At 46.7% G+C, this 26,636-nt stretch overlaps 1 protein-coding gene across 1 annotated transcript in view; it reads right to left on the bottom strand.

The window, feature by feature from the left end:
• Positions 1-26,636, bottom strand: part of ATRN (attractin) — a 154,266-nt gene that overhangs the window by 6,367 nt on the left and 121,263 nt on the right. Inside the window, exons 27-28 of the mRNA XM_063157763.1 lie at positions 14,354-14,461; positions 351-465 (exon numbers count right to left, since the gene is read on the bottom strand). Coding sequence (XP_063013833.1) covers positions 351-465; positions 14,354-14,461 — 223 coding nt within the window. The remainder of the gene's footprint in view (positions 1-350; positions 466-14,353; positions 14,462-26,636) is intronic.

Below are 26,636 nucleotides of genomic sequence, written 5' to 3'. Positions count from 1 at the left end.
TCCCCTGCAAATGGAGTTGGGAACTAAATTGGATAGGCCAAGTGACAAGTTACCTTCACAAGTAACTACTGCAAACATGGCTGTACCTGATCCCTCTTTCCCCCACCCAGCTGTTAACTAAAGCATAGTCCAATATCATATGTTCATCCATCAATTGACCTTAGTAATTAACTCAGAACTCATGTTGGGAGCCAGCAGGGCCCAGACCAGGGAGCCTAAAAAACCTCGAGCACATCCCAAGCTGAATTGTGGCCACAGCAGCTTCTGTGGGACCAGGAAAGGTGAACTGTAAGGCTGGGGAAGGAGTCCAGAGTTAATGCCAAGGCACCAGAGACAACAGCAATGCTCACCTGACTGTCCTGGTGGTGGAATACCCCCGAGCCCTCGAGGCAGCCTCACGAAGACGGAGAGAACGGCTGCTTTGTTCCCAAAGCAGGGCTCCAGCGCGATGGGCTTTGGTACAGTCTGCAGCAGGGGAAACAGCGGGGGAAAACAAATGTTAAACAGCGTGTTACACCCTCCCTCCTCCCCCAGCATCACTCCTCCAGCTCCTACAAGCCCCAGGGCATGAACCACCATGAACCACACTGCTGTGCTGGGCAGATTTCCAGCACACAGCCAGCAAAGCTAAAACCACTGTCAGCAACAATCAAAACACGAGTCATCACAAGAAAACACATTCACTTAATAAAAATCAGGCTATTAAAAAGTCCAGCACTACACAAGGCTTATATTTCTCCCTAAATTCAATAACAAAGGAGCAGCTTATGTAATCAACAGGACTGAGGGTTTGTTCCATCGACCCCATCAGCAGCCTGTCACTGATATCAGCACGCACCACCACGGCCACTCGATACTCCAAATTCTATTTCCACAATTTAAGTGCATGTACCCCCTCAACAGCACTCTGTGAATTAACACAGTAAAGAACATTTTCCCAAGAACAAAAATAAGTGTTCAAGGCCAGGCTGGATGGAGCTTGAAGCAATCTGGTCTAGTGGAAGGTGTCCTTGTCCATAGCGGGGGAATAAGATGGGCTTTAAGGGCCCCTTCCATCTGTGATTCTAATGTATAATAGACAGACAGCTTTCTCCCTGGAGGAGCAGAGGACTGGATCCCTTGCTGACCCTCAGTGTCTGTGACCACCTCCCACTGCACTCTTGTGAAGATTTTACCTGAATGATCAACAGCCAGCTTCAGTATGTCATTAGAAAGCCAAAATGCAACAGCCCAGCCCAGAAATTAAAGTATGTTCTCAGCTGGGCCCCAACCCCACATACAGGTACACAGGATCAGTGCTACTGTGGGCTGCAATAACAGTCAGATTAGCATGCAAGTGTTCACCAATGAGTACAGGTTCAGGAGAGTTTCTTCTTTTGTTCCACACCAGCTAAAAAAGCTGAGAAACACTATTTTACCCAATACACTCAGTGCTTTCTGTTTTCTTGTTTAGTATGGACAAATTCCACTCGGCTGTTAATGAAATAATTAGTTCTTTTTCCAACAGGCATCAAACTACATCATAGCACTCAAATATTCAACAGAAACTCAATGCAATGCAAGCCATGAAAAAGCCTGAACAGGAGTCAAACATGCTGTTAAATTACTGCTGCTCAATAAAAAAGACAAAAGGAGACAACAGCAAGCAAAATGAAACTTAAAACTTTCCATATCTCCCATTTACTGCAACGATTGCAGCAGTGTTTGCTGGTCTGTGCCAGGCAGATAAATACATGCTGCACAGGCTGGATGATGGAAGCTGCTGCCTGCCTGCTTTATGACAGCAGGATTCTTCACCTCCCCACCCCCAACAAAGGGACTCAACTCAGAGTAAAGCTTTTCCCAGAAGGAAACAAGCACACCCTGGTGCTGGAACCCAGAGACTCAACTGCCAGAGGCAATGGAGGGAGCTTGGAGAAGGAACTGCAGGAATAGAGCCCACGGACCTCTGCCTTATGGGGGGAGCAAGAACCCAGCACAAAGCTGACTTTCTTTTGGACAGACTCAAGTATTTTACTTATTCTACTGTTAATGAAGCAGTTCTGCTGAATTCCAGAGCTTGGAGGATGGCACTGGGGTTACAGAGAGCTCTTGTGCTCACCCTCAGCACTGAGCAGAATGGGCAGCAAGGACCACACAGGGAAGTGATGGAGGGAAGACAGTGAAGGAGCAACTGAATAATAGACTGTATTTTTTAATACTTTTTAATGTATTTGTTTTCAATGGATTAACGGCCATGGAGCTGCTGCAGGGCTGGAGCCCCTCTGCTCTGGAGCCAGGCTGGCAGGGCTGGGAATGTTCCCCTGGAGAAGGGAAGGCTCCAGGCAGAGCTCAGAGCCCCTGGCAGGGCCTGCAGGGGCTCCAGGAGAGCTGCAGAGGGACTGGGGACAAGGGACAGAGGGACAGGAGCCAGGGAATGGCTCCCACTGGGAAAGGGCAGATTGGGCTGGGATCTCAGCAAGGAATTCCTGGCTGGGAGGGTGGGCAGGGGCTGGGCTGGAATTCCCAAATTTGCTGTGGCTGCCCCTGGATCCCTGGCAGTGCCCAAGGCCAGGCTGGACATTGGGGCTGGGAGCAGCCTGGGACAGTGGCAGGTGTTCCTGCCCATGGCAGACCATGGATGGAAAGGTGACCTTTAGAGTCCCTCCCAACCCATGAGGATGCTCAGCAACACATTCATCATCCTCCAGCCAACCTGCAGAAACAGGAGGCTGGAAAATCCATCCCAGGGGTCACCAAATCCAGCCCTCCACTAACACAGGCAATAGCACATAAAAGCACAATTCTCTGCTTTAGGAGCAGTTACACTTTCAGCCTGTGCCATCACCTCTGGGAGACCTTTCCAGATCCCCTGGTCTGGATCTCACCAGAGAGTGGTGGCAGAGTTTTAATCACTCTGCCACCAGAAACTTTCTTTTAACCTCAAATCGTTCACACTTCAATTTATTCATCTGCCTCACGTTCTTCTGTGCCTTAACCCTCTCCCTGGGCTTTAACCTGCTTTACAGCTCAGCCCTCTTTTGGATCTCAGCCCTCTTTTGGATCAACTGGAAGAGCAATACTCTGAATTCCTTCCCTGAACACAAGTACTGCCTCCTCCAGTTCTCCAAGTGCCCCTCTCTGCTCCTCGTTTTCAACCACCAGAGAGGCATTTCAGGCTCTGACAGGGCCTCTGTTGTGGTACCCAAATCACCCTGAGTCTCCTGCATGTCATAAAATAGAAAGAAACAGAAGCTGTTCATTATATAGCTCTCAGTCACAGAACTGAAGGGACTTGGAGAGGAATTTAGCTCATCTCTCAGCCCCAGGCAAGACCCTCTCTCCTCCTCTGCCCTTTCCAACTAATGAACCCTGAGTGTGCAGCAGAAACTCTCATTATGCGTCCCTGTGGGCACAATCTTCCCTTTCCTTGGAATTTTTATTTTGGTCCTCAAGGTCACACATCTTGCTCCTCTTTGCTCTCCTGGTTCCACAGCACAGAGAGCTGGGATAGGATGTAGCCCTGAGCCTCCTTCCTTCCATTGTCAACCTGCCCAGGAAACAATCAGAATCATGGAATCTTCGGATTGGGAGGGACCTTAAAGTTCATCTCATACCCTGCAGGGAGCAAGGACACCTCCCATTGTCCCAGGCTGCTCCCAGTCCCAATGTCCAACCTGGCCTTGGGCACTGCCAGGGATCCAGGGGCAGCCACAGCTGCTGTGGGCACTCTGTGCCAAGGCCTGCCCATCCTGCAGGGAACAATTCCCAATTCCCAATATCCCATCCAGCCCTGCCCTCTGGCAGTGGGAGCCATTCCCTGGCTCCTGTCCCTCCAGGCCCTTTTAAAATCTCTCTCCATCTTTCCTGGTGGGCCCTTCAGGTACTGAAAGGCTACAATTAGGTCAACCCAAAACCTTTTTATTTTTCAGGCTGAACAATCCCGAAAGAGATGAGGGTTGGTAAAATATTGTTAATATTTCCCTGCATGGGGATCCTTATTTCTCTCAACCATGCACAGCAAGGATAATGATGCACCCAAAATCTGTCAAGCAGTTGCAAACTAATTTGGAAGGAATTAAGCACAACATCACTTTGCTGCAGCTAAGCTCCATCTTAAAACTAAAAGGGGAAAAATGGCCTATTGTCCATCAATCCAGCTTTTCCTGAGACAAGCTGCAGTTAATAACAACAAAAACTCGCCTAAAGAATCAAGTCCTGCACATTTATTTTTGACAGCCCCCGTTCAGGCACCTGTTTTCTGAACTGTGACTCATTGTGCATCTCTGAGTGCTGCTCACGGCCAGAGACAGAGCAGGGAGGGAATGACTCAGAGCAGTGAGGGATGAGGAATGTGGAATTTGAGCAGGGAGGTCAGGAGTGAGTTGAGTGACAGAATGAGGAATTTGGAATTTGAGCAGGGAGGTCAGGAGTGAAGGACACGCTGCACCCTCTGCAAGGCAGAACCAGCGCTGGAGCCAGGGACCAGCTTCTGCACTCAGGGAGGAAAATGTGACATCTCAACCAGCAGCTTCACTGTGACCTGGACTGGAGACCTCACCAGCACCAGCCCTGCCCTGCCTGCCACCTGGTGTGACCTAGGTAGGTGTCACCAGGACACTGAGGGTCTAAGGAGCAGCTGGCTGGCTTCATCAAGGGCAGTTTTGGTGGGGAGACCTCAAGAGCTCAGGTCTCCTTTCTTTGCTCACTCAAGTGGTTTCTGAGCACTCTTATCAGAGATTATGGAGTCCTCTGAGTTGAACGGGACCCACAGGCATCAGCCAGCCCAGCCCCTGTCCCTGCTCACACACCCCAAAATCCCACCTGGGCATCCCTGGAGCTCTGTCCCAATGCTCCTGGAGCTCTGGCAGCCTCGGGGCTGTGCCCATTCCCTGGGGAGCCTGGGCAGTGCCAGCACCATCTGGGGATGAACCTTTCCTATCTCCACCTAAACTTCTCCTGACAGAGCTGCATAGCCTCTTTTATTGCAGATCCAAGCCATTCCCCTGCAAGATTTTGAGTGAACATGGACAGCAGAGTTCAGATGTGAGAGATGGCTCTTAAGGGTAAACTTTAAAAAGGTACATAAAATAGGTGTATTTCCAAATTTTGTAACAACCTCTATCAGACGCTTAAAGCCTGCCTCTGCCAGCAACTTCCATTCAGAGGTTTTGATAAACTCATTGTTGAATTATAGAAGTGATTCTTTTTTACTGAAGGCTTAATGGCACAATGAAGTAGACATTATTCAAATCTATTCAAATAAGGTGCATCTCTCAGACACTCCGCACCAGAGGACTGCTTTGAGAGGTGCCTGAACAGCAGAGTCCCATGGTGGGAGCAGATACAGAGGGGAGAACAAAGCCCTGGAGCTCGAGTGGGTGGGCAAAGCCCACAGTCAATGGCCATGGGCAGAGCTGAGCTGGCTGAGCCAGCAGGCCCTGCCCTGAGGCACCTCTGGTCCTCAAAGAAAAACGGACAGCTGTGCCTCCAGCACATTGGAGAGACAAATTCATGGAGCTGATCACAGAAACAGAGTGCTTTGAGTTAGAAGGGACCTTAAAACTCATCTTAAAGCCATGGGCAGAGACACCGCCCAATGTCCCAGGTGTTCCAAGCCCCAATGTCCAGTCTGGCCTTGGGCACTGCCAGGGATCCAGGGGCAGCCACAGCTGCTCTGGGCACCTGTGCCAGGGCCTGCCCACCCTGCCAGGGAACAATTCCCAACATCCCATCCAGCCCTGCCCTCTGGCAGTGGGAGCCATTCCCTGGCTCCTGTCCCTCTGTCCCTTGTCCCCAGTCCCTCTGCAGCTCTCCTGGAGCCCCTGCAGGCCCTGCCAGGGGCTCTGAGCTCTGCCTGGAGCCTTCCCTTCTCCAGGGGAACATTCCCAGCCCTGCCAGCCTGGCTCCAGAGCAGAGGGGCTCCAGCCCTGCAGCAGCTCCGGGGCCTCCTCTGGGCTCTCTGCAGCAGCTCCACGTCCTCCTGCTGTTGGCCCCAGGGCTGGGGCAGCTCTGCAGGTGGGCTCTCACCTGAGGGAGGGGCACAGGGACACAATTCCCACCTTGCCTTTGCCATCAGCCAGGGCTGGAGCAGCTCTGCACATGGGTTCTCACCTGAGGGTGGGGCACAGGGACAGAGTCCCCCCTCTCCTGCACTGAATCACCTGAACCCTTCCCTGCAAGGGGCTTTCCATGCTCCTCTGCAGCAAAGCAGCAATCAATGGACATGATGGGAAAACCCCAAGACCTGCAATAATCAGATATCAAATAATAAGCAGAAAGCCAGTGAAGCCCTGCTGGCCTGGAAGCTGTGGGCAGCCCTGTCAGGGGAACAGGCAGCTCGTGGTGCTTTAAGGGTGGTGACACAGCCCCGTGTTCCCAGAGGCAGCAATAGCTGCTCTCAGCTGCTTCACACAGATGATTTTATTGGCCCAAACCAGCACTAAAAGCCAAGTAATTCCAGTTGTTTCTGAGTTTTGATGTGTATTTAGCATGCATAAAGAGTAAACCATTATAGACATTAAAAGCAATAAGAGACAGATGAGGTGATTTCATTAGTCCAGCTTCTCCAGCAGGATTCTCCACATGAACAGGGCCTTTCCCAGGAATTTGTCTGGGCTATTTCTAGGGGACCCAGATGTGGAATAGAGCACCTGTTCCCTTGGGAGTCAATTTCACAGCCAAATACTTTCCCCAAGTAGGTTGAATTGTGTGATGCTCAACCTAAACACTTTTATTTCATCTCATTATTTCTATTTATGCTGCTTGTACTTGACAAATTCAAAAAGTTAATAATGTGTCACATAAAACTAATGGCCAGAACAATAAATATTCTGTATAATTTCACAAACCCGGCATCAGTTTTATTTAGGTTCTGTGATATACTGCCAGCCTATTGCGTTTCAAGATGTATTAAAAAAAATAACATGGACAATTTTTTTCCTTAACAAGAAAACATGTTTCTGTGGTTTGATCAAATAAGTCTTACACGGTTTTCAATTTCCAGGAAGGAAATTAAAATAAAGGAAAAATCTTATGGTGGTGGATGAAAAAAGGAACATTACCCAAACAGTTCAGTTTTATTACTTGATTCCACTTGTTCAGGTGATTTCACTCTGTAGAAAAAGGGTCAAATTCCATTTGCAAGTTTTAAAATTGTGCCATTAAAATCTGAGTGAACATTCGCAAAACAAGTTACAAGCAATTTCCTATTAAAACAGATTATTAAGCTTTTAAAATTATATTCTCAGGGTAGTATGTGTGTCCTGCAAGATAGAGATGAATGAACTTCTAGCAATAATTCACAGTAAATGAGTTTAGATTAAAAATTTACATTTACCTTGTCCCTGATAGCTACCTTGGAATTTTAGAGGGGCTGGGGAATGAGCTGACTTGCTCCTAGAACTGGGTTGGTGCATGAGAGAAACTAACAAAAATCACATTCAAAGCCTCAGCTGGATGTTAGCAGCCTGAAATGGGGAACACAGATCTGAGCAGCCCGGATCTGCAGCCCACATGCCTCCAGCCCCACGGGGCCCCAGTCTGCTCCCCCTTATTTAACAACTGCTCCGTGCTGCCCAGGGCTCCTGCGAGTCCAGCAGCACCCAGCCACCAGCTCGGGTGATGGAGAGGGATTGGTGAGGTGAATCTGGATCTCCATGGCACCAGCTCGGGGTGAAGGGATTGGTGAGGTGAATTTGCATCTCCATGGCACCACCTTGGGGTGAAGGGATTGCTGAGGTGAATTTGCATCTCCATGGCACCAGTTCAGGGTGATGGAGAGGGATTGCTGAGGTGAATTTGCATCTCCATGGCACCCACTTAGGGTGAAGGAGACGGATTGGTGAGGTGAATGAATTTGGATCTCCAAGGCCGCTCCCCTGAAATGACCAAATCTCGTGTCACAGTTTGAGCCTGGCCACCCATAGATGCCAACACTCATCCTGCTCCTTCACTTCCCAGCCACACTTCAGGGAGGGGTGGATGAGGCCATGGGGAGCAAATTTGGGAGATATGTACATATATATGTGAATATTTATTTTGATTTTGTACAGGTGAAGGGGCAGGACCTTTACAATTCTTTTCAAGCACTCAGCTGGTTTTTGCACAGGAAAACAAAGTAAAAAAACCCAATGAAATGGGACAGCTGGATGAAGATTGCAAACACAACACACAAAACAACTACTTGGCATAAATGAATGCAAATAAGTCCTTGATAATGCTGTTGAGAAGCTGCTGGTGTTATTAGTACTTCAATCAGAGAGATGCTCGTTAGAGGGGAAAAAATGAACTTAGAAAATCCTTCTCCTGTGGGAAGCTTCATGCTCCTTCCTCTCCTTCCAGCAAATACCTCCTTATCAGCTAAAATCAGAGTCCAACCTGCGGAAATGTTTATACAATCTTCAAACCTAAAACTAGTTAAAATCACTTATCAGCCAAATGTTCCCTAAAATACAAGGTAGGCTTAACAGATATGTCTGCTGATCTCATGACAGCTCCCTTCCTAAGATCTATATTCCATATTATATCATGGGAGTAGAAAAAGTTTCCCCTAATTTTGCAACAGAATTCAAAACAAGGCACTGGGCACTTGTTTACTGGAAATAAACCTTCAAAAGGTAAAGGTTTTATCGGGTATTTTTGTTGCTGTTTTGGTAGGAGGAATCACAGCCAGCCTCTATGGAGTTCTAGGGCAGCTAATCCACTTTACATATCTCAGCTGCCCAGGGAATGCTCCCTTCCTACCCCTGGCATTCCTTCAAAGGGGATCCCACACTTTTCCATGCCCTAAAAGGGGGCCAGCATATGAGGAATAAACACCAAACAGAAAGTACAAGCTGGGCTGTCCTCCCTGTGTATTCCTTTGCCACCTCAATGCTCCAGGAGGGAGCCTAAAGAGTGTAAGTGGTTTTGCTGAAAACAGAGACAGCACAGACAGCCTTGGAATTCCTCTATGTTAACATATGGAAAAGCTCCTAGAACCAGTAACTGCCAGAAAGCCCAGAAATAAGATTTTAGAAATTAAACTGCCTTTCCAAAGGGAAGCTGAGAAACCCAGAGCCTACCTTAGCCAGGTCAGGCAGAACCACACTGGCCTTTCTGATCTCAAAGGCTGTATGTGATCCATCTCCAGCAAGTGCCACAGCAGGTCAGGATTATTCCCTTTCTTTCCCCCCATCCCTCAATTTCAACCCCTTGCTGCAGCTATTATCCTTCTGAGGACAGGAATGACTTTCAGCATACTTGTATCATCCTTGAAAAACCCTAAGCTGCTCTGTCCCCTTCTAACACATCTTGATCACACAAAAAGAAAGTGGTTCAAGTTGTGCCTCTGGGCATTTAGACTGGATATAAGGGAAAATTTCTTCATGGGAAGAGTTGTGAAGCATTGCATAGGCTGCCCAGGGAAATAGGCATCACCACCCAATGCTCAATAACCTTGTGGATGTGGTACTTGAAGACAGTTTAATGGTGAACGTGGCGGTGGTGCTGTGTCCACGAATGCACGTGGTGATTTAAAGGCCTTTTCCAGCCTTATCGATTCTATGATTTGACACAGCCTGGTCATTTCTGCTTGATGAGGCTTTTGTGCATCACACCTCATGCCTGGCCTCCCTCCAAATCCTGCTCTTGCACAGAGCCCCAGTCTCAGCTCGCTGGAGCTGTCCTTGCCATGCTTACACTAACCCAGCTCACTGAAGGGGAGTAGGCTGGGAGATGTCACAAAGGCTGGTCCATCAGCAAATCTGATGGATCAAAAGAAGGTCAGCAACATGTGAAGTAAAGGGGAAGTGAGTCATCAAGAGTGACAACCAGAACAGGATAAAAGCTGTAAAAACCATCAGTTCCTTGGCCTTTAGTTCTTTGCTGAACTCCACCTGCATGAAACAGCCCAAAATCAAGCCACATGTCAAAATTAACATGAATTCACCCTGTAGAAGTGCTGAGGCTGGCAGATGCTTAATTTCAAATCATTCCTCACCCTGCAGCTTCCCCAAACCCTGCACTCTGTGGCACAGGGCTTACTACTCATTTCTCTGCCCCTTTACTGCTGGTTGCCACTTCATTGCAATATAAAAGGAATTTAACAAGGGTATCGCTCAGATGCAAAATACAAATAGACTGAAAATATATTAATTAATCTGTGGTACCCCCTACCCACTCTCAAATCAGCTCATCACTTTAGCTCTGCACTTCATGAACAGATGGGATCTTCTGGCAGCCTTTAAACCACTCAAAAGCACTTTCTCCCATAACAAAGCAAACTAATTACTAGAATAAGATGCTATTTCCCATCTATTTATCTGCTATTTTTAAGGAATCAGCTTGCTGTCTGATTCAGGATTTGTAGTGAAGCCCTCAAACAGCAGAATTAAATGCACATTGGTACAATGGTACAGAACACACTAAATGAACGTCATAAGGATTTTGCTCACCAAATGCTTCTCCCTTTCCCTTTAGGAAACTAAAGATCATGGGTGCAAAGATAATCAACACTTAGCTTCACGTGCTGGATCCCTGAACACAGCACAGCAAAGACTGCACCAGCTCTCCTCTGAAAGATTCCAAAATATTTTTTTCCAATTTGAGGATCATTCTTTCCCACTGCAACCATTTTCTTGTTGACCTCGTGAGTGCTTTGCTCAACCTCAGCACTTGCTTGCTAGGCTGTGCATGTTTTTTCCAAGGTAACTTCTTGCCTTTAGCAACTTCAAGATAGGTGGAAATCAATGTCAAAATTATAAACTTCCCAAATTCTTTTGGGAAAGCTTCTAAGCATGGCTGCAGAGGATTACAAGACTTAGATTAATCCGATAACAAGCCCTAAAAAAGCCTGAGCTACAGCAATACCAGTTCAGACACTTGGATGAGTCCCAGGCACCCAAGGAAGTTAAACACACTTAGAAAAATAATTGCAATATTCAGCACGTCTGAACGCACAAAGAGCTGCAGAGAGAAGCCAACAGATTTTGTAATAACTAAGCAAATTTAGTGGTAGATTTGTGATTCAGTGGGTATTTGTTGAGTGGCAAATAAACCAAAGCAGCTAGTTACGTGTTGCCTAGCTGCAGCCTCTAATAGGAATTGCTTCCCTGCAGGTAAATCACTTTCTATTACTCCTAAGTACCCCAGGAAAACTACTAATTGAAAACACAGTTCTAATACTGTCCAGCTGGAAAACATTAGCTTAGGATGGAACTAGCTTGACACTGGCTGCCAACTGGCTATGGACAATGGAATAGGAAATTAATCTTTTGCAGACAAGACATACCATTTTCCACTTCTCCTTTGTAACCTTCAAATCAACTCATCATTAACCAACAGCTTTGATTCCCATGGGCAAAGAAAAGCATCACTGAATTCATGATAATGCAAGTCTGGCTTTCTTGCAATTAAAATGAAGACTCCAATTTTGACATAGTGGATGGCAGTGGAACTGGAGGGCAGATACAACATCCAGCACCACAGTAACATTTCCCTCTTTTCTTGACTAAGAGTTAAAGAACAGCCAGACCACAAAGAGAAGCACAGTTGTCCAATTCTGCATTGCCCCAGCCCATCCTCCTGCAGCTCTCTCCTGCCAAGAGCTTTTTCCCATGCAGGTGCAAAAGGCATGAGGAGAAAAACCCAAGCTGCTGGCTAGTGTTAAACCATAACACCCCATACATATTCAGACTGGTGTTTCATTTCTATTTAAATTCATTTCCATGCAGGGACCAACAGGTCAGACTATCTCAGAAGCACCATTTCCCCAAGTTGCTTCCAACCCACAACGTTCCTGAGCCTCCTCTCCTTTTGTGAAACACTCGGGTGTTTTGTGACTACTTTTATTCCCTAGCCAAGTTCTAAAAGATGAGAAGAAAAACTATATAAACCCCATCAAACCTAGTAACACTCCTTGTCATGTAGAGGCACCCTTGTTCTGCAGCCACACCTGCCAGCAGATGATGGCAGAGAGCTGGAAAGGGATGATCTTTAAGCTCCCCTCCAACCCAAAACATTGACTGATTTTATGGAGTTACCATTGGCACAACACTTCAGGTGCACATTCATCTCCTCAGCTCCAGATTACTGTACAGAGTTTGTGCCATTGCATGATCAGACCACCTCATCTGTGCCCAAAATTGATTAAGAAACATGTATCTGAGTTACCAGCACAGAGGCAATTACCAGTTCCTAATGATTTCTGGGTCTAAAATAGCATATTTCTCCACAGTCTTTCTTACTGCGCTTCAAACCAGCTTCTCCATGCATTCCAGAGGAACCCAAGGAGGCCAGACAAGATGAGGGCAGCAGAACAAGAGGAGGAATAACACACTCATCAGAACTGAAGAGATCCAGAGCTTATCCTCTCTGTAGTTTGAGTGCAGACAACTTGTCAGAGATCAAAAAGTTTAGAACAGCTTTGTTCTGGCCTGATCCCACAGGAGAGGTGTTTTTAGCTACTTCCAGACAACAGAAGAAGATGAAGGGAAGGGCCCCAGTCAGACTGCAACCCAAACCCATCAGCAGCCAGGCTACATCCTCCCAGATCTGCCTCCAGCCTCATGAACATCCACATGCATCCCACAGCCTTTTTAATGAGCAATGAAATAAAAGTTCAGTCTGATTTGGTGAGTAACATTCTGATTTTGCAAGGGTGGATTCCCAAGTCTTGGTGAGCTGTCAGAGGTAATGATTCCCAGTACCAGACTCATGACAGAAGCAGGGAAATTATAAAAAATCAGAAAATCTGAGGATCTGGAGTCAAGAGAAAGTCAATGGGGAGGAGAACCAGTCAGAGCATCCAAGGAGAGGTCCAGATACTCAATCACCTGAATTACTGAGGACCTTTGCAAATTTTACTTTACTTCACTCAGCTCCAAACCAGGTACAAGACAGGATGAGAGGAAACAGCCTAATGCTGCACCAGGAAAGGTTCAGCCTGGAAATTAGGGAAAATGCCTTCCCAGAAAGGGCTGCCCAGCCCTGGCACAGGGTCCCCATCCCTGCAGGGATCTGAACATCCTGTGGTTGTGGCACTTGTGTGGGCATGGGGCAGTGCTGGCCCTGGCAGGGCTGGGGGAGTGGCTGGACTCAATGGCCTCAGAGGGATTTTCCAACCTTAACTATTCTGTGATTCCATATATTGAAAAGGTGCTTCTGCATGGTGTCCACCCAGAAGGTGGTGCAGGACACCAATCACATGGAATAGTATTAAAACTTGCCATGCCAGACCATATTTACACACAAATAAGGAAGAGCCAAAGCTATAGAGGCAACCTTAATGCCTGCACTTAGGCCAAGACTTAAAAATTCACCAAATAGAAGTTTTGGGGTCAGACTGCTTTCATGTGCTTTAGGTTTTTGGTTTTGTTTTTTTAAAAGAATAAGCTCTCTTGTTATAGTAAGAGACTGTGAGAAACTTAGTACCTGGAGTAATCATAGAATCTCAGAGTGGTTTGGGTGGGAAGGGACCTCAGAGTCCACCCAGTGCCACCCCTGCCATGGCAGGGACACCTCCCACTGTCCCAGGGGGCTCCAGCCCCAGTGTCCAGCCTGGCCTTGGGCACTGCCAGGGATCCAGGGGCAGCCACAGCAAATCTGGGCACCTGTGCCAGGGCCTGCCCACCCTCACAGGCAATTTTTTTCCCAACATCTAATCCATGTCTGCCCTTCTTAACCTTAAAGCCTAATGAGAAAAATTTCCAAAAAACTTCAGTCTAAATAAAACAAAACAATCCAGCTGCCTTAGATGAGAAAGAAAAATAATCAATGTTTTCAGGTTCTTAATTTTTTTCTTTTTGTACAAAAGTCTGTGCTGGTCAAAGCATCACATCAAAAAGACCTTTGAATTAATTCATCACCTCTTAAATATGCTTCTACTAAAAATTCAACATGTTGTGTGTAAGAATGTGCCAGCCTGGTGTATGACCATGATTTCTTCATACTCCTATTTGCTAATCACAAGATACATTGGAATATATATTTGTTATCAGAAATATGTTAACATTATCCAGTACACAGACATGATTATATTCACACTTGTCTTGCGATATCACAGGGAAGGGTTTCTATTTGCAGCACCTACAACTATTTCCAGCCCAGTGCTCTCTGGTGTAAAGCTGAAATTCTTCTCTATTTCAAAGCATAAAAACTAACAAGGTACACCCAACTCCTCAAACCCAGCATCAGCGTAACATTAATCTGAACCAGCCCAAGAGTTATCAGTGAACATCTGAAGGGATAAAAGCAAATTAAAATGGTGCCTGTTGGACCTCCTGGACTTAAGAGTTTCTTGCAGGTATATACAAAAATGAGAGGATTTGGGATTGCTGTGTAAAGCATCCCTGGTTAATCATGGTGAGGACCACCCCAAAGGCCCAGCTCTCACCTTTATGCTCCCCCCGATGAGATCTGGTGGCTCCTCATCTGTTTCTAAGGCAACGTTGATGGAGGCGAAGGGGCGACTTGCCATCTGTTGCATCTCGCGCAGGAGTTGCTAATTTATCAAACAGAAAAATATTATCATCATATTGTTCTGACACAAAGATGAAAGACAAATGTATCTAAATGTTTTGCCCAATACAAAGGGACATCAATGAATATGGAAAAATAACCTCCAGGGGCTTTAATGGCCTTAACAATACAGATAATGGTAAATATTCACATTACCACAATTTAACAAGTTATTGGAAGTAAAGCTGAATGTGAGCCTGACACGTCTGGAAGGGAAAACGATCTGACTGAGTCTCCATAAAGCAGTTATTTACTTTTTAAGCTGTTGTTTGTCATCACCTGTCTGATTCCCATTCCATAGGATTTGTGGGAAACATTTTGAAATTAAACTAGCAGCAGTATGTAACTACTGTAAGAATGAAGTTGCTATTTTTTATAACAGCACCATCAAAACACTGTCAGGTTTCTATTGAATAATCCCCTTTTTTATTGTTTCCTTGCTGAATACAGAAAATGGCAAACATGACCTTATTGCAAAATGTTTTATTAAAATAAAAAACCTTTTCCTGGGCAAATCCCCACAATCTCTCATGACACAAGGCATCTCTTTATTGTGCTCTTAAGCCCTTCTAAGCATTTCAATGCAGCTTCCCCTTTTTTAACACACAAAAACCAGATACTTTCTACACAGCTGGGCTGGAAACAGCATTTCAGTTTTAGCTGAGCTGTGGACACACTTCTTGTTGGCTCCAGTGACTAATGTCTGATGGTGACAACACAGCCTGACAGGGGAGGCAGAAGCCAGAATTCCATGAGGCAAGGGGTCCAATGGGACTCAGTGTCTCTGTTTAATAAGAGAAAAGGCAAACACTTTGTGCAGCATGAGAAAACCCAGTGCTCTTAACCTTAAATGCAGGAACTGCCCAATGCTCTGACACAGATTTACACATTTACCATCACTACTTATTACAGCAACACCAGTTATCCTCTGTTTTTAAGCTGGACTGAGGCACCACCAAATGCTCTCTACAACTCTTGTCATTGCCACCTGCATTTTCCCATTAATTCTGGGCAATCTGACACTCCAAGCCCAAAGTGATCATGTACAGCACTCAAAAACCCCATAGAAAACCCCACTAAATGCACTGTGCCCCAATATCCCCACGCAGCACACAAGAGGGTGAAAGGAATTTGCTGTTCTCCAACAACATTGTTTGGAACTGATTCCCAGAATCACTCAGTCCCAGAATGGTTTGGATTGGAAGGGACCTTAGGGACCATCCAGTGCTACCCCCTCCCTGCCTGTGGCTCTGGGGCCATGGCTGGGCCTGGAGCAGAGCCTGGGCCTGCTCTGAGCCCTGCACACAGGGACAGACTGGGACACACAGGGACAGACAGACAGGGACACACAGGGATGGACTGCGACACACAGGGACAGACAGCCAGGGACATACAGGGACAGACTGGGACACACAGGGACAGCCAGGGCTGAGGCCCCTCTCAGCTGGGGCTCCTCTCCAGCTGAGCAGCCCCAGCTCCCTCATGCTCCAGGCCCTTGCTCAGCTGGGCAGCCTCTGCTGGCCCTGCTCCAGGACATCCATGTCCTCCCTCCGTGCTGAGGATCCAGAGCTGGACACAGCACTCCAGAGCTGTCCCCAGGCTGGGCACAGGGGCAGGATCACTCCAGAGGTGCCCCAGGGCTGGGCAGAGGGGTAGGATCACTCCAGAGGTGCCCCAGGGCTGGGCACAGAGGCAGGATCACTCCAGAGTTGCCCCAGGGCCGGGCACAGAGGCAGGATCACTCCAGAGGTGCCCCAGGGCCGGGCACAGGGGCAGGATCACTCCAGAGGTACCCCAGGGCCGGGCAGAGGGGCAGGATCACTCCAGAGGTGCCCCCAGGGCCAGGCACAGGGGCAGGATCACTCCAGAGGTGCCCCAGGGCCGGGCACAGGGGCAGGATCACTCCAGAGGTGCCCCCAGGGCCGGGCACAGGGGCAGGATCCCCCCACCCTGCTGGCACTGCCCTTCCTGCTGCCCCCAGAGTCCCAGGGGCTCCTTGGCCCCCAGGGCACTGCTGGCCGCTCCCCCCCAGGTGCAGGACCCTGCATTTGTCCCAGTGGAATTTCAGCAGGTTCCTCTCTGCCCATCCCTGCCAGCTGTCAGGCCCACCTGAAGGGCAGCACAGAGGGGCTCCTGCCACCTCTGTGTCACTGGGAACTGCCAAGGAGCCACCCAGCCCACCCCAAATCACTGAGGGACCAAACAGCACTGTGCCCAGTACAGAACCTAGGGGGACACCACTGGAGACAGGCCTCCAACCAGACCCTATGCCACTCATTGCCACCCTCTGGAACCTTCTATGGCCTTTGCTTTGCCAAATCATCTATAATTTTGAGACTCTTTCACTGCAGAGGACTGTCTGTAACTTGGGGGTGCAGGCAAGGCACGATGAGGCCAATGTACATAAGCCTGGGGGGATGTATGAGCTTCTATGGCTCTCAGTCTAGCTAAAAAACCCTGAGATTTTACTGCCATAAAAGGCATGTGGTAAAGTTTTCCTTAATTTTTGAAAAAAAAAAAAAAAAGAAAGGGGAAAAAAAGGCATTTTGAGCAGATTGTAGATACTGTCACAAAGCAAAAACCCAACAAATCCACACAAATGGAGCGTTCGTAAGCAAACTTGTGTGTAACTCACACTTGGGAAAAGGACACGGGGAGTGCTCGGGTATTTAAAGCACACCAGCAGATTGCAGACGAAAGCAAGTGTGAAACAGATTGCTGGGTTGTTGTTCCTGTAATTGTCCCCTTCAGCTATCGCAGAGTGCTTTGTTTAATGGCTATAAAATCAATGAACAAGCTGTCCTGATGAAGATGTCCAAAAGACTGACGAACTAAAAGCTATTAGTTCTTCAAAGGAAGTTATTTTACTAAAGAAAATGTGCAATTTGGCAACATGACTCCTAGTGAAGTCAAAAGTAGCTTTGAGAATATAGAACCACAGGATGGTTTGGAACGGAAGGGATCCCAAAGATTATCCAGTCCTACCCCCTGCCACAGACAGAGACACCTCCCACTGTCCCAGGCTGTTCCCAGCCCTGTCCAGGCTGGCCCTGAGTGATTTCAGGGATGGGAAAGACACAGCCCCTCTGGGCACCTGTGCCAGGGCCTGCCCACCCTGCCAGGGAACAATTCCCAATTCCCAACATCCCATCCAGCCCTGCCCTCTGGCAGTGGGAGCCATTCCCTGGCTCCTGTCCCTCTGTCCCTTGTCCCCAGTCCCTCTGCAGCTCTCCTGGAGCCCCTGCAGGCCCTGCCAGGGGCTCTGAGCTCTGCCTGGAGCCTTCCCTTCTCCAGGGGAACATTCCCAGCCCTGCCAGCCTGGCTCCAGAGCAGAGGGGCTCCAGCCCTGCAGCAGCTCCGGGGCCTCCTCTGGGCTCTCTGCAGCAGCTCCACGTCCTCCTGCTGTTGGCCCCAGGGCTGGGGCAGCTCTGCAGGTGGGCTCTCACCTGAGGGAGGGCACAGGGACACAATTCCCACCTTGCCTTTGCCATCAGCCAGGGCTGGGGCAGCTCTGTACATGAGTTCTCACCTGAGCATAAAAATGCCCAAAGCAGATGAAATCAGAGGTCCAGGATGCAAGCAAAGCAGCAAATGCCTAAGGAAACATCCTTTTCCTAGCACCAGCTCCTGGTGTAGCACAAGTCATGTTATGAAGTTCCCCCTAAAAATTAAGAACTAATTTAAGAAATAATTGTTCTAGAACTTTAATGCCACGGTTTACCCCAAGGCTTGCACCATGCCTGTTTAACCCAGACACAAATCAATCCTTCAGTATTTGTTTGGGGTGTCAAAATTTTAATTAAAAGATTTTATGATGCTGTAAGGGAGAAAATGTGATTTTTCTCCAGTCAAGAGGCTGAGCAGGGCTTTACAAGTCGGCAGCTGTTAACATCTAAATACTCCAGAACCTGCCTTTCTCTCATTCCTAAAAATGGGCTTTCTGAAGTTTCAGATAATGAACCTCAATACTCTTTCAAGCAAACCCTGGTTTTCCAGATGACACGATTAATAGGACAACCTGGGAATATTTTAAATCACTTAGGCACAAAGAGGATTTTAAAGGCAAAGTGTTTGACAGCTTGCAAAGAAATCACATCAAAAAGCCTGTCTTGGAATACACCTCTGGCCTTTAATATTCATATAAATGCAAACTGTGAGAATGTGCACACCTTTCATTTGCATTGAGTGTGATTTTTTTCTACATCACAGAATTATGGAATGGTTTGGGTTGGAAGACACCTTAGAGACCATCTTGTTCCACCCCCTGCTATGTTCCACCTTTCTCTTGGGCTGACTTTATGATGCTCACATTCCCATTGGTCTGTTTAGCCCAGAAATGAGTTTTGCACCTTTCAGGCTGGTTCTGAGAGCAAAGGGGGAGACAAGAAGTGCACAGTTTATTTTCGGACACTGCACTCACTCCCCACATTCCTGCTCCTGGACTGGGATGGACAGACAGCAGGACAGAGCTCCCCTTTGCTTTTAGTTTTAGCAGTTGAAGCACAGAAGTTCCCTGGACTGTGCTTTCTCTTTGGAGCTGTTCAAACCTGCTGTGGCCTGAAGAGCAGCAGAGCACCCCCAGCTCTCCCCTGTGCCCCACGGGGCATTTCCAGCCCCAGAGGGACTGATCAGAGACTGAGTGAGCTGAGCTACAGCCCACCAGGGACTCTGGGAGTGTGTCACCTCTGCAGAACAGTGAGAGGTGTTCTTGTTCCATATTGTTCATTTTTGGTGCGCTGGTGAATGCTTTGCCTGTTAAATAAACAGTTTTTTCCACTTTTCTCCAAGGAAATCTTTTTCTGAACTGGTTTGGGGAAGGGTCACTTGAATTTGCTTTCTAGAGGAACCCCTTTGGAGGTTTTCTCCCAAATTTGCCCTAAACCAGGACAACCTTCCACTAGACCAGGCTGCTCCAAGCCCAGTCTAATGCAGCCTGGAGCCCTTCAAATAAAGTGATTCCTACCAGGAATATTTTTAATTCTCACACATTGAGTAATGGATGATCTAGAATGAAGAGTGTGTTACTGATGGGAGAAAAACCTCCCGAGGAAGTGAGGAAAGCCTTGCCAGGCAGTAGTGCAGGCTCTCTCAGAGAAGACAAACAGCTATTCAGGTTACCAGGTTAATTGACTAATATAACCTATGCTGTGTTTCCTGACAGGAAAAGCCTGGACATTTTATTCCCAGCATAAAGCAGCCACAAGGCTCCATATAACCATCCTGCTTACATCCATCTCAGCAACTGCCCCTGCAGAGAATGTTTCCTGAGCACAGGGCCCCGGCAGCTTTGGGGATGGGGCTCTGGTATTTTCAGCCATTAAATAACAGTGATTTTTCCAGAAGGAAGTCAATATCCTGGATTTAATTTGATCCTTATGAAGAATGGCCTTATAAACAAGCTTATCAAAACAGTGATCTAGAACTTGTAAGGAACTTCAGTATCTACATGAGCAATTTGCTCAATTTTTTTTAAGAAAACACACCAGGAAGGAAAACAGTAGGAACTCAAGGAGGACAACAGTGAAGTACTGGCACAGGGCACCCAGAGCAGCTGTGGCTGCCCCTGGATCCCTGGCAGTGCCCAAGGCCAGCTTGGAGCATCCTGGGACAGTGGGAGGTGTCCCTGTCCATGGCAGGGGGTGGGATTAGATGGTGTTTATGGTCTCTTCCAACCTAAACCAGTGCATGATTCCATGGGGCCTGAGCACCTGTTGGAGCTGGCCCTGCAGATGTGCAGATCCACCAAGCAGCCACTGCCACCAGGGCTGGAACCTTCTCTGTAGGTCCTTGGGAACCCCGTGAGGGTGGTGTCCCCTTCCCACACTGATTGTCAGCAGCCTGCAGCAGCCACAGCTGCTCTGGGCACCTGTGCCAGGGCCTGCCCATCCTGCCAGGGAACAATTCCCAATTCCCAATCTCCCATCCAGCCCTGCTCTCTGGCAGTGGGAGCCATTCCCTGGCTCCTGTCCCTGCAGGCCTTGTCCCCAGTCCCTCTGCAGCTCTCCTGGAGCCCCTGAAGGCCCTGCCAGGGGCTCTGAGCTCTGCCTGGAGCCTTCCCTTCTCCAGGGGAACATTCCCAGCCCTGCCAGCCTGGCTCCATAGGAGAATCACTGTACATTACTTGGAAGTAACATGTAGATCCTGCTGTAGGAACATTTGCTTTATGTCATCATAACTTGGTGACCTTGGGGGAAAGGGAGTTACCTTCCAAAATAAAAACTGGCATCAGCAAAAAATGAACATATAAGCCATAAATATTCCATGAAGATGAGCCCCAAATGTCTCAGAACTGAGTGATTTAAAGTATTTAACTACAATTACACTAACTACCATATAAGTCAACAAACAAACAATTTTCTCTGACGCTTTCATCATCACTGAAAATTTAGTTTTTAAGCCCCTAGAGCAGTGTACATATTAATGTTAGCTAATTAGTTTTGTAACTGACTTTGCAGGCTATGTTGAAAGAGAGAGGAGGAGAGAATTAATGTTCAAATCCTTCTCAACAGGCATTTCCACACTTCAAAACTATAACAAACCACAAAGCAAAGCTGCTGGGAAGTTGCCTCATGCTGAAATGACACGAGATATTTAATTCAGGGCTGATTAAGATAAGCAAGTTATTCATCATAATCATGCCCAGTAGGAGGGCATAGAAATCCTGACCTTTAATAAGAAGAATGAGATCATTTTTAAAAGACCAGAAGGATCTAGTCCATGCAGACTAAAATATACACCAATACCTGATAATTACACAATAGCATAGTGAAGCTTTGACTGAGTGGAGCTCTTCTGAAATAATTACACAATCTCTCCCTGATTTTTCCAAATAACTATATTAGATACCTGTGATGGTAGCTGATGCCTACCATCAGAAGGAGAGCTTGCAGTCTGAAACAAGAACAGCTTCAATAGACGAGTAGTGGGCTTTTTTTTTTAAATAAGGTTGAACTCTCCTAGAGCTGGGCTTGATAAAATCATTAAACCATGGAGTGTCTTGGGTTGGAAGGGACCTAGAAGCCCATCCAGTTCCACCCCTGCCAAACAGAAGGTTTGACCCAGTGAGCTGGTATCCCAAGCATGATACTCCAGTTTCATCTAATTTGATACTCAGCTTCATCTTTGCTCAAGCTCTACCAGCTCTTCTGTGGGATATAAACCCACTCAATTCTCCAGTAGCAACTGCCCTGAGGCCTCTGTCACAAGAGCTCCATGGCCTGTGGCTGCCAGCCCCCTGTGCTGGTGTCCTACAGAGAGGTTGGGGATGCAGCTGCTCAGCTGGAACTGGCCATCTCCCCAAGAGGAGCTGCACTGGGCACAGAAGTGACAGGAGCATGTTCAAACAAAACCAGACCATCAATTGCCCCCCACAAGCAGGAATCTCTTGTCAGCACTAATATTTTGGGATGTTTTTCCTCTTCAGGGCATCTCTTATTTCTGCTGCAATTTCCTTCAGCTGGTGACCAAAGCCACATGGATCACTGCAGAGCACACAGTGTCTGTATTTCGGAAAAAGCCTCCTGGCACTATGAGCTGGTTCCCATTCATGGATTTTAAATTTAGGGAGAGTGGAAAGCTACGATTATTTGATGTGACCTCCTGCCCAGCACGAGTCACTGAATTGCACCATGTGATTGACCTAGAAAAGGTCCTCCAAAAGCACTCATTCTGAGAGCCATGTTTCTAAAAATAGAAATTATTGGCATTGCCACTCTCTCCATTAAAAATGGGAGAAAAACAGAAAAGTTTTTTTTGACTTTTTTACCCCCAGCTGCAGACATGGGGTGTTACAGACTGGTTTGGTTTGGAAAGGACCTGAAGTTCATCTAGCTCCAATCCCCTGCCATGGGCAGGGACATACTGTTTAAACTTTTGATTTAACTGATTCTTTAGAAGATCCTCATCCCATCATGAATCTTCTATGATTCTATATAAACCTTCTATCAAACTTTAAAAATTCTCTACAAATCCATTCTCCATATGATTCCTTTTCACAGCCACTGATTTGCATCACCAAACCTCAGTATGTTTTCCTTGGAGAAATTGAGGAATTTGTGATGCTTTAAATTCTTGCTTATCTTCCAGGTAACAAATTAACCTTGCAGTGTTGTTCACCATCTGCAACACCCAAAACATTGCAAAGAGAAGTGTGGACACAGTACTCCAATAACTGGTTACACCTAATAGTAACACTGAGTTCTTGTTTTATTACTCATACATGCAGGAAATGATATTTACATTCAGCTTTTAAAACACCACAGCCACCATCACTTCAGTCTATTGTCCTGGGAACAGCTATTCTGGGAAGTAAACCCACCTTCAGTGCATAAAGAAAAAACAACCCAGGTTCATGTTTCCCACTGTAATGAGAGAAATTATCGTGCTTACCACGTGGCTCAACCTCCTCAGTCACCTGCTGGCAGTGATTTCTCTCTCCTCCAATTCTTGTTTTCCCTACAAACTGCCCCAAACCCAAGCTTAATATTTTCTTTTTGCTGACAGATACCAAACAGTGCTGTCAGTACTATGGAACAAGATCTATGTGGCAAATAACTGCTGGGAGCTTGGAGAATGCCCAAATCTAGAGAAATTTGTTGCCAGATCTTTTAATTTTTCTGCATAAGTTTAAACCAAGTCCTTTGGAGCACATCTTGGTCCAAAACACCACTGAAGACTCTAAACAATGACAAAGATCCTAAATTACAGATAATTGAAAATATTCCAAACCTAAAGCTTTTTCCTTGACCAAGGATGCCCTTAATCACATTCTAAGAGAGAAGACCTAAGAGATGAATGAAATACTAAGGGATGAGAGCAAGAAGGGGAAGAAAAGGAAGGCAGGGCAATAAATAGCACACAGCACAGATCCCTTGCAACGGGGATCTGCTTGCCTACGTGGCATTCTGTGTGCATGGATGCTACAGCAGAGGATGCCAGTGGAAACTGAAGCACAACTAAGTTTTGAATACACTTGGGAGAGAAAAAGGTTTCAGCAATGAGACAGAGAAGGATAATTCCTGCAGTAAATCAATACACAAAACCCCTCCTGAATAACTGGGTGACTTGCTGAGTACAAATATTCAGTCTTATACAGCCTTGGCAAGAAAGGAGGCAAAATACAGATCATTTTGTTAAGGAATGTTTTGAAATGCAGCTCTAGACACCCAAATTTAATTATTTCTGTAGGTGCTTGCTATTGATAGTATCAATATCCCCCCACATTCCAAAGAGGCACAGGCAGTGATCCAGCTGACCCTCCCCTCCCTGGGTCAGCCACACTCCCTTTGCTGGGAGGGAGCTATTCCTTGCTCCCAGTGAAGGAAACAAGGAAGACTGAGGGTGAAGAGGACTTGATGCAAAAATAGAACAACAGCACAGAAAATTCCTGACAGCAGATGAGCATATTGAAATTCTAACATTATGCTCATACTTGGTGCATTATTCTCTATTACCACTGTGATTCCTTTAACATGCCATTTTCTACAGACAAGACAGAGAGGTTTCCTATCCCTATTTCCTAATGTCATTCACCTCATTCTAAGCCTCCTATAAAAGGTGGCTTTTTATTTCTATTTTCCCTTTTTTAAGATGTCTGAAGATACTCAAACACAGGGTTCAATGGCAGGGGAATGAACACACAGTTTACAGTTCCATCTCCTGAATGCCTGATATGACACAAATCATTCCCATTTTTACTGCTGGTCAAGTTTTACTCTTTGCAAGGCCTGAACTTCCGCTCAGTGCTCCAAACTATCCTACAAGCCCACATTGGCTGTGTCTGCCCACCCCACAGACCTGGAGGCTGAGAAGCACTGACAGACACCTGCAAGCAGCTGGGCAGAGAGGTTTAGCTGAAATACAGAAAAGAAAAGCCAGGAGAATCTTGTGTGTTCTACAAGATCCTGATGGAGACTTTGGATTTGCAGCATGCTGCCTTCTCCATAAGGAGCAAAGCAAACTTGGTTTCAAGCAAAGGATGCTGCTGTGTTCCATTCCCCAGCCACACCAAGCACAGCTGTCTGCCTTCTCCCAGCACATTTCCCAAGCAAGCCTGGCTGTGTAATTTTGACCACTAAACCTGTCAGTACACTCCTTTCCTGCCCTGCACATTTCTCAGAATAAGCCTCAGCCATCAGCTTTTCACTCAGCACTGCCATAAGGATTTGGGCACGTGCAGTGCTCCTGCTGGAAGCAGAAGGGATGGACAGCTGGGAACTCCCTGCACATTGCATCATATCCTACTGACCTCTGGGCTAAAACCAGACAACAAGCACAGAGTTACTACACACATGGGAAGTTACTACAGAGTCACTACAGACATGAGAAACGGTTTACTGCAACTTGACTACTGCTAAAAACACAGCCCAAACCAGAGAAAGATCTTCCTTCAGGGCTGCAGCATTTTGGAGAATCATGGAACACTTTGGGCTGGAAGGGACCTTGGAGATCTTCTAATTCCAACCCCTGCCACAGGCAGAAACACATTCCCCTATCCCAGGGTGCTCCAAGCCCTGTCCAGCCTGGCCTGGGACGCTGCCAGGGATGGGGCATTGATGATAATGTAAAACTACTAAAGAGACCTTTGCTTGGGTTTATCGAGAATCAGTAAAAAATCCTCCACCTTCAAGCTATAAAATCATCTTAGATAGCAAATTCTTGGGTGGACTTTTGCTTCTGGAGAAAGTGTATTAATATATGTAATTATGGCACAACAAAGATTTTAAACTGTTTCCTCAAGATTTACAAGTATTTTTAACAGAAAATTAATGGAACAGCAGAGATCCATTAATAAAAAGATAAAAAGAGAGAGCAAGATAAATAACAGCAAAAGACAGGAATGTGCCTGGGAAACACCACCCTGATGAACTGCCTGTCAAACAGCCACACATGTAGATTGAATTTAGACTAGAAACATGCCAATATGTTGCCAGTACTCCTGGGTTGTTTTCTTCCTTAAAACAAGTATCAGACTGTAACTTAATTTATAGAGACATTTCTCACTTAGGCCACCACTCAAATACTTTAACTCCAAAGCACAGTATTAACTTCTTGGTCTCTATTCCTCATATATTCCTAGATAACATTTAACCCCAGGAGCCACAGGGGATGTTATGCTGACTCCAGCTTAGTTTCTTGCCAAGAAAGCAAACAGGAAAAAAACAGCTGCCCTAGTAAAAATTTATCTACCTTCAGAGAATACAGAAAACCTCAAAGACTTCCATTATTTCCAAGATTAAGGGTTATCTGTTTGAAAAGCAATGATTATATTCTGCAGTGAGTTCACCAGTAAAAGCAGAAACATCTGAAGCAGAAAGAGAAAGAAGAGCAGAAGAGTTATCAGACATCATCCTGCTTTATTACCAGAGAGGAGCTCCTCATATGGAATAAATTCACATTATTCACACCACTGCACTGCAAAGTACAACCAGCTACAGATCTCTGAAGATATGCAGGAAACAGGGACTTGCAGAGAACTCCAACACCGTAAAAATTAATCCCCCAAATCCTCTTGATCAACCCCTACATGGGAACAAACCACTCTTGAACACAACAGTGACACAGGTGGGTCTGCAGCTGCCAAGAGCTTCAGCCAGCAGGACAGCTGGGAGGAAAACCTAGAGGAATGGCAGATCCCACCTGAAAATCCCAAAGCAGGGCAGAAACACGCCCCATTCCTTAGGGAATCTGGCCTCAGGTGATAACAAAGAGATAACTGTATACAGCAAGTGCACATGGACTCGCTCAAATGATGGCTGGCTTCTCTCATTTTGCACAGAAATAAACAGATTAACACAAGACAGAGCTCCTAAAAAGAACTCCAGGTGCAGCCCAGCCCAAGCTGTGACAGCTGCACGTTCCATGCTCCCAGCACACCAAGGAAACCTGATGGGTGTGTGGGCAGGTGGCACCCAGGACTGCCCCACAAACACAGCTGGTGTATGGGGCATTGGTGCTGAGAGATGGGGACTGAGGACACGTCCCTTGTGCCACAGCAATTGGTCACCTCACCTGGGCCACCCTGAGTGTTTGGGTGGAACAGGAGAGCAGGGTCCACTGAGAAGCAAGAAAGGAAGGTAGTGAACAAAAATAAATCAGGAATAAACAAGGAGGAACCAGATTTTGGGGGTGTAAAGCACTAAGTTATTTACATGATGCAA

Source organism: Melospiza melodia, chromosome 5, assembly GCF_035770615.1.
Source record: "Melospiza melodia melodia isolate bMelMel2 chromosome 5, bMelMel2.pri, whole genome shotgun sequence".
NCBI lineage: Eukaryota > Metazoa > Chordata > Aves > Passeriformes > Passerellidae > Melospiza > Melospiza melodia.
The sequence above is the reverse complement of the archived record's forward strand: the minus strand, read 5'-3'. Positions and strand labels throughout refer to the sequence as shown.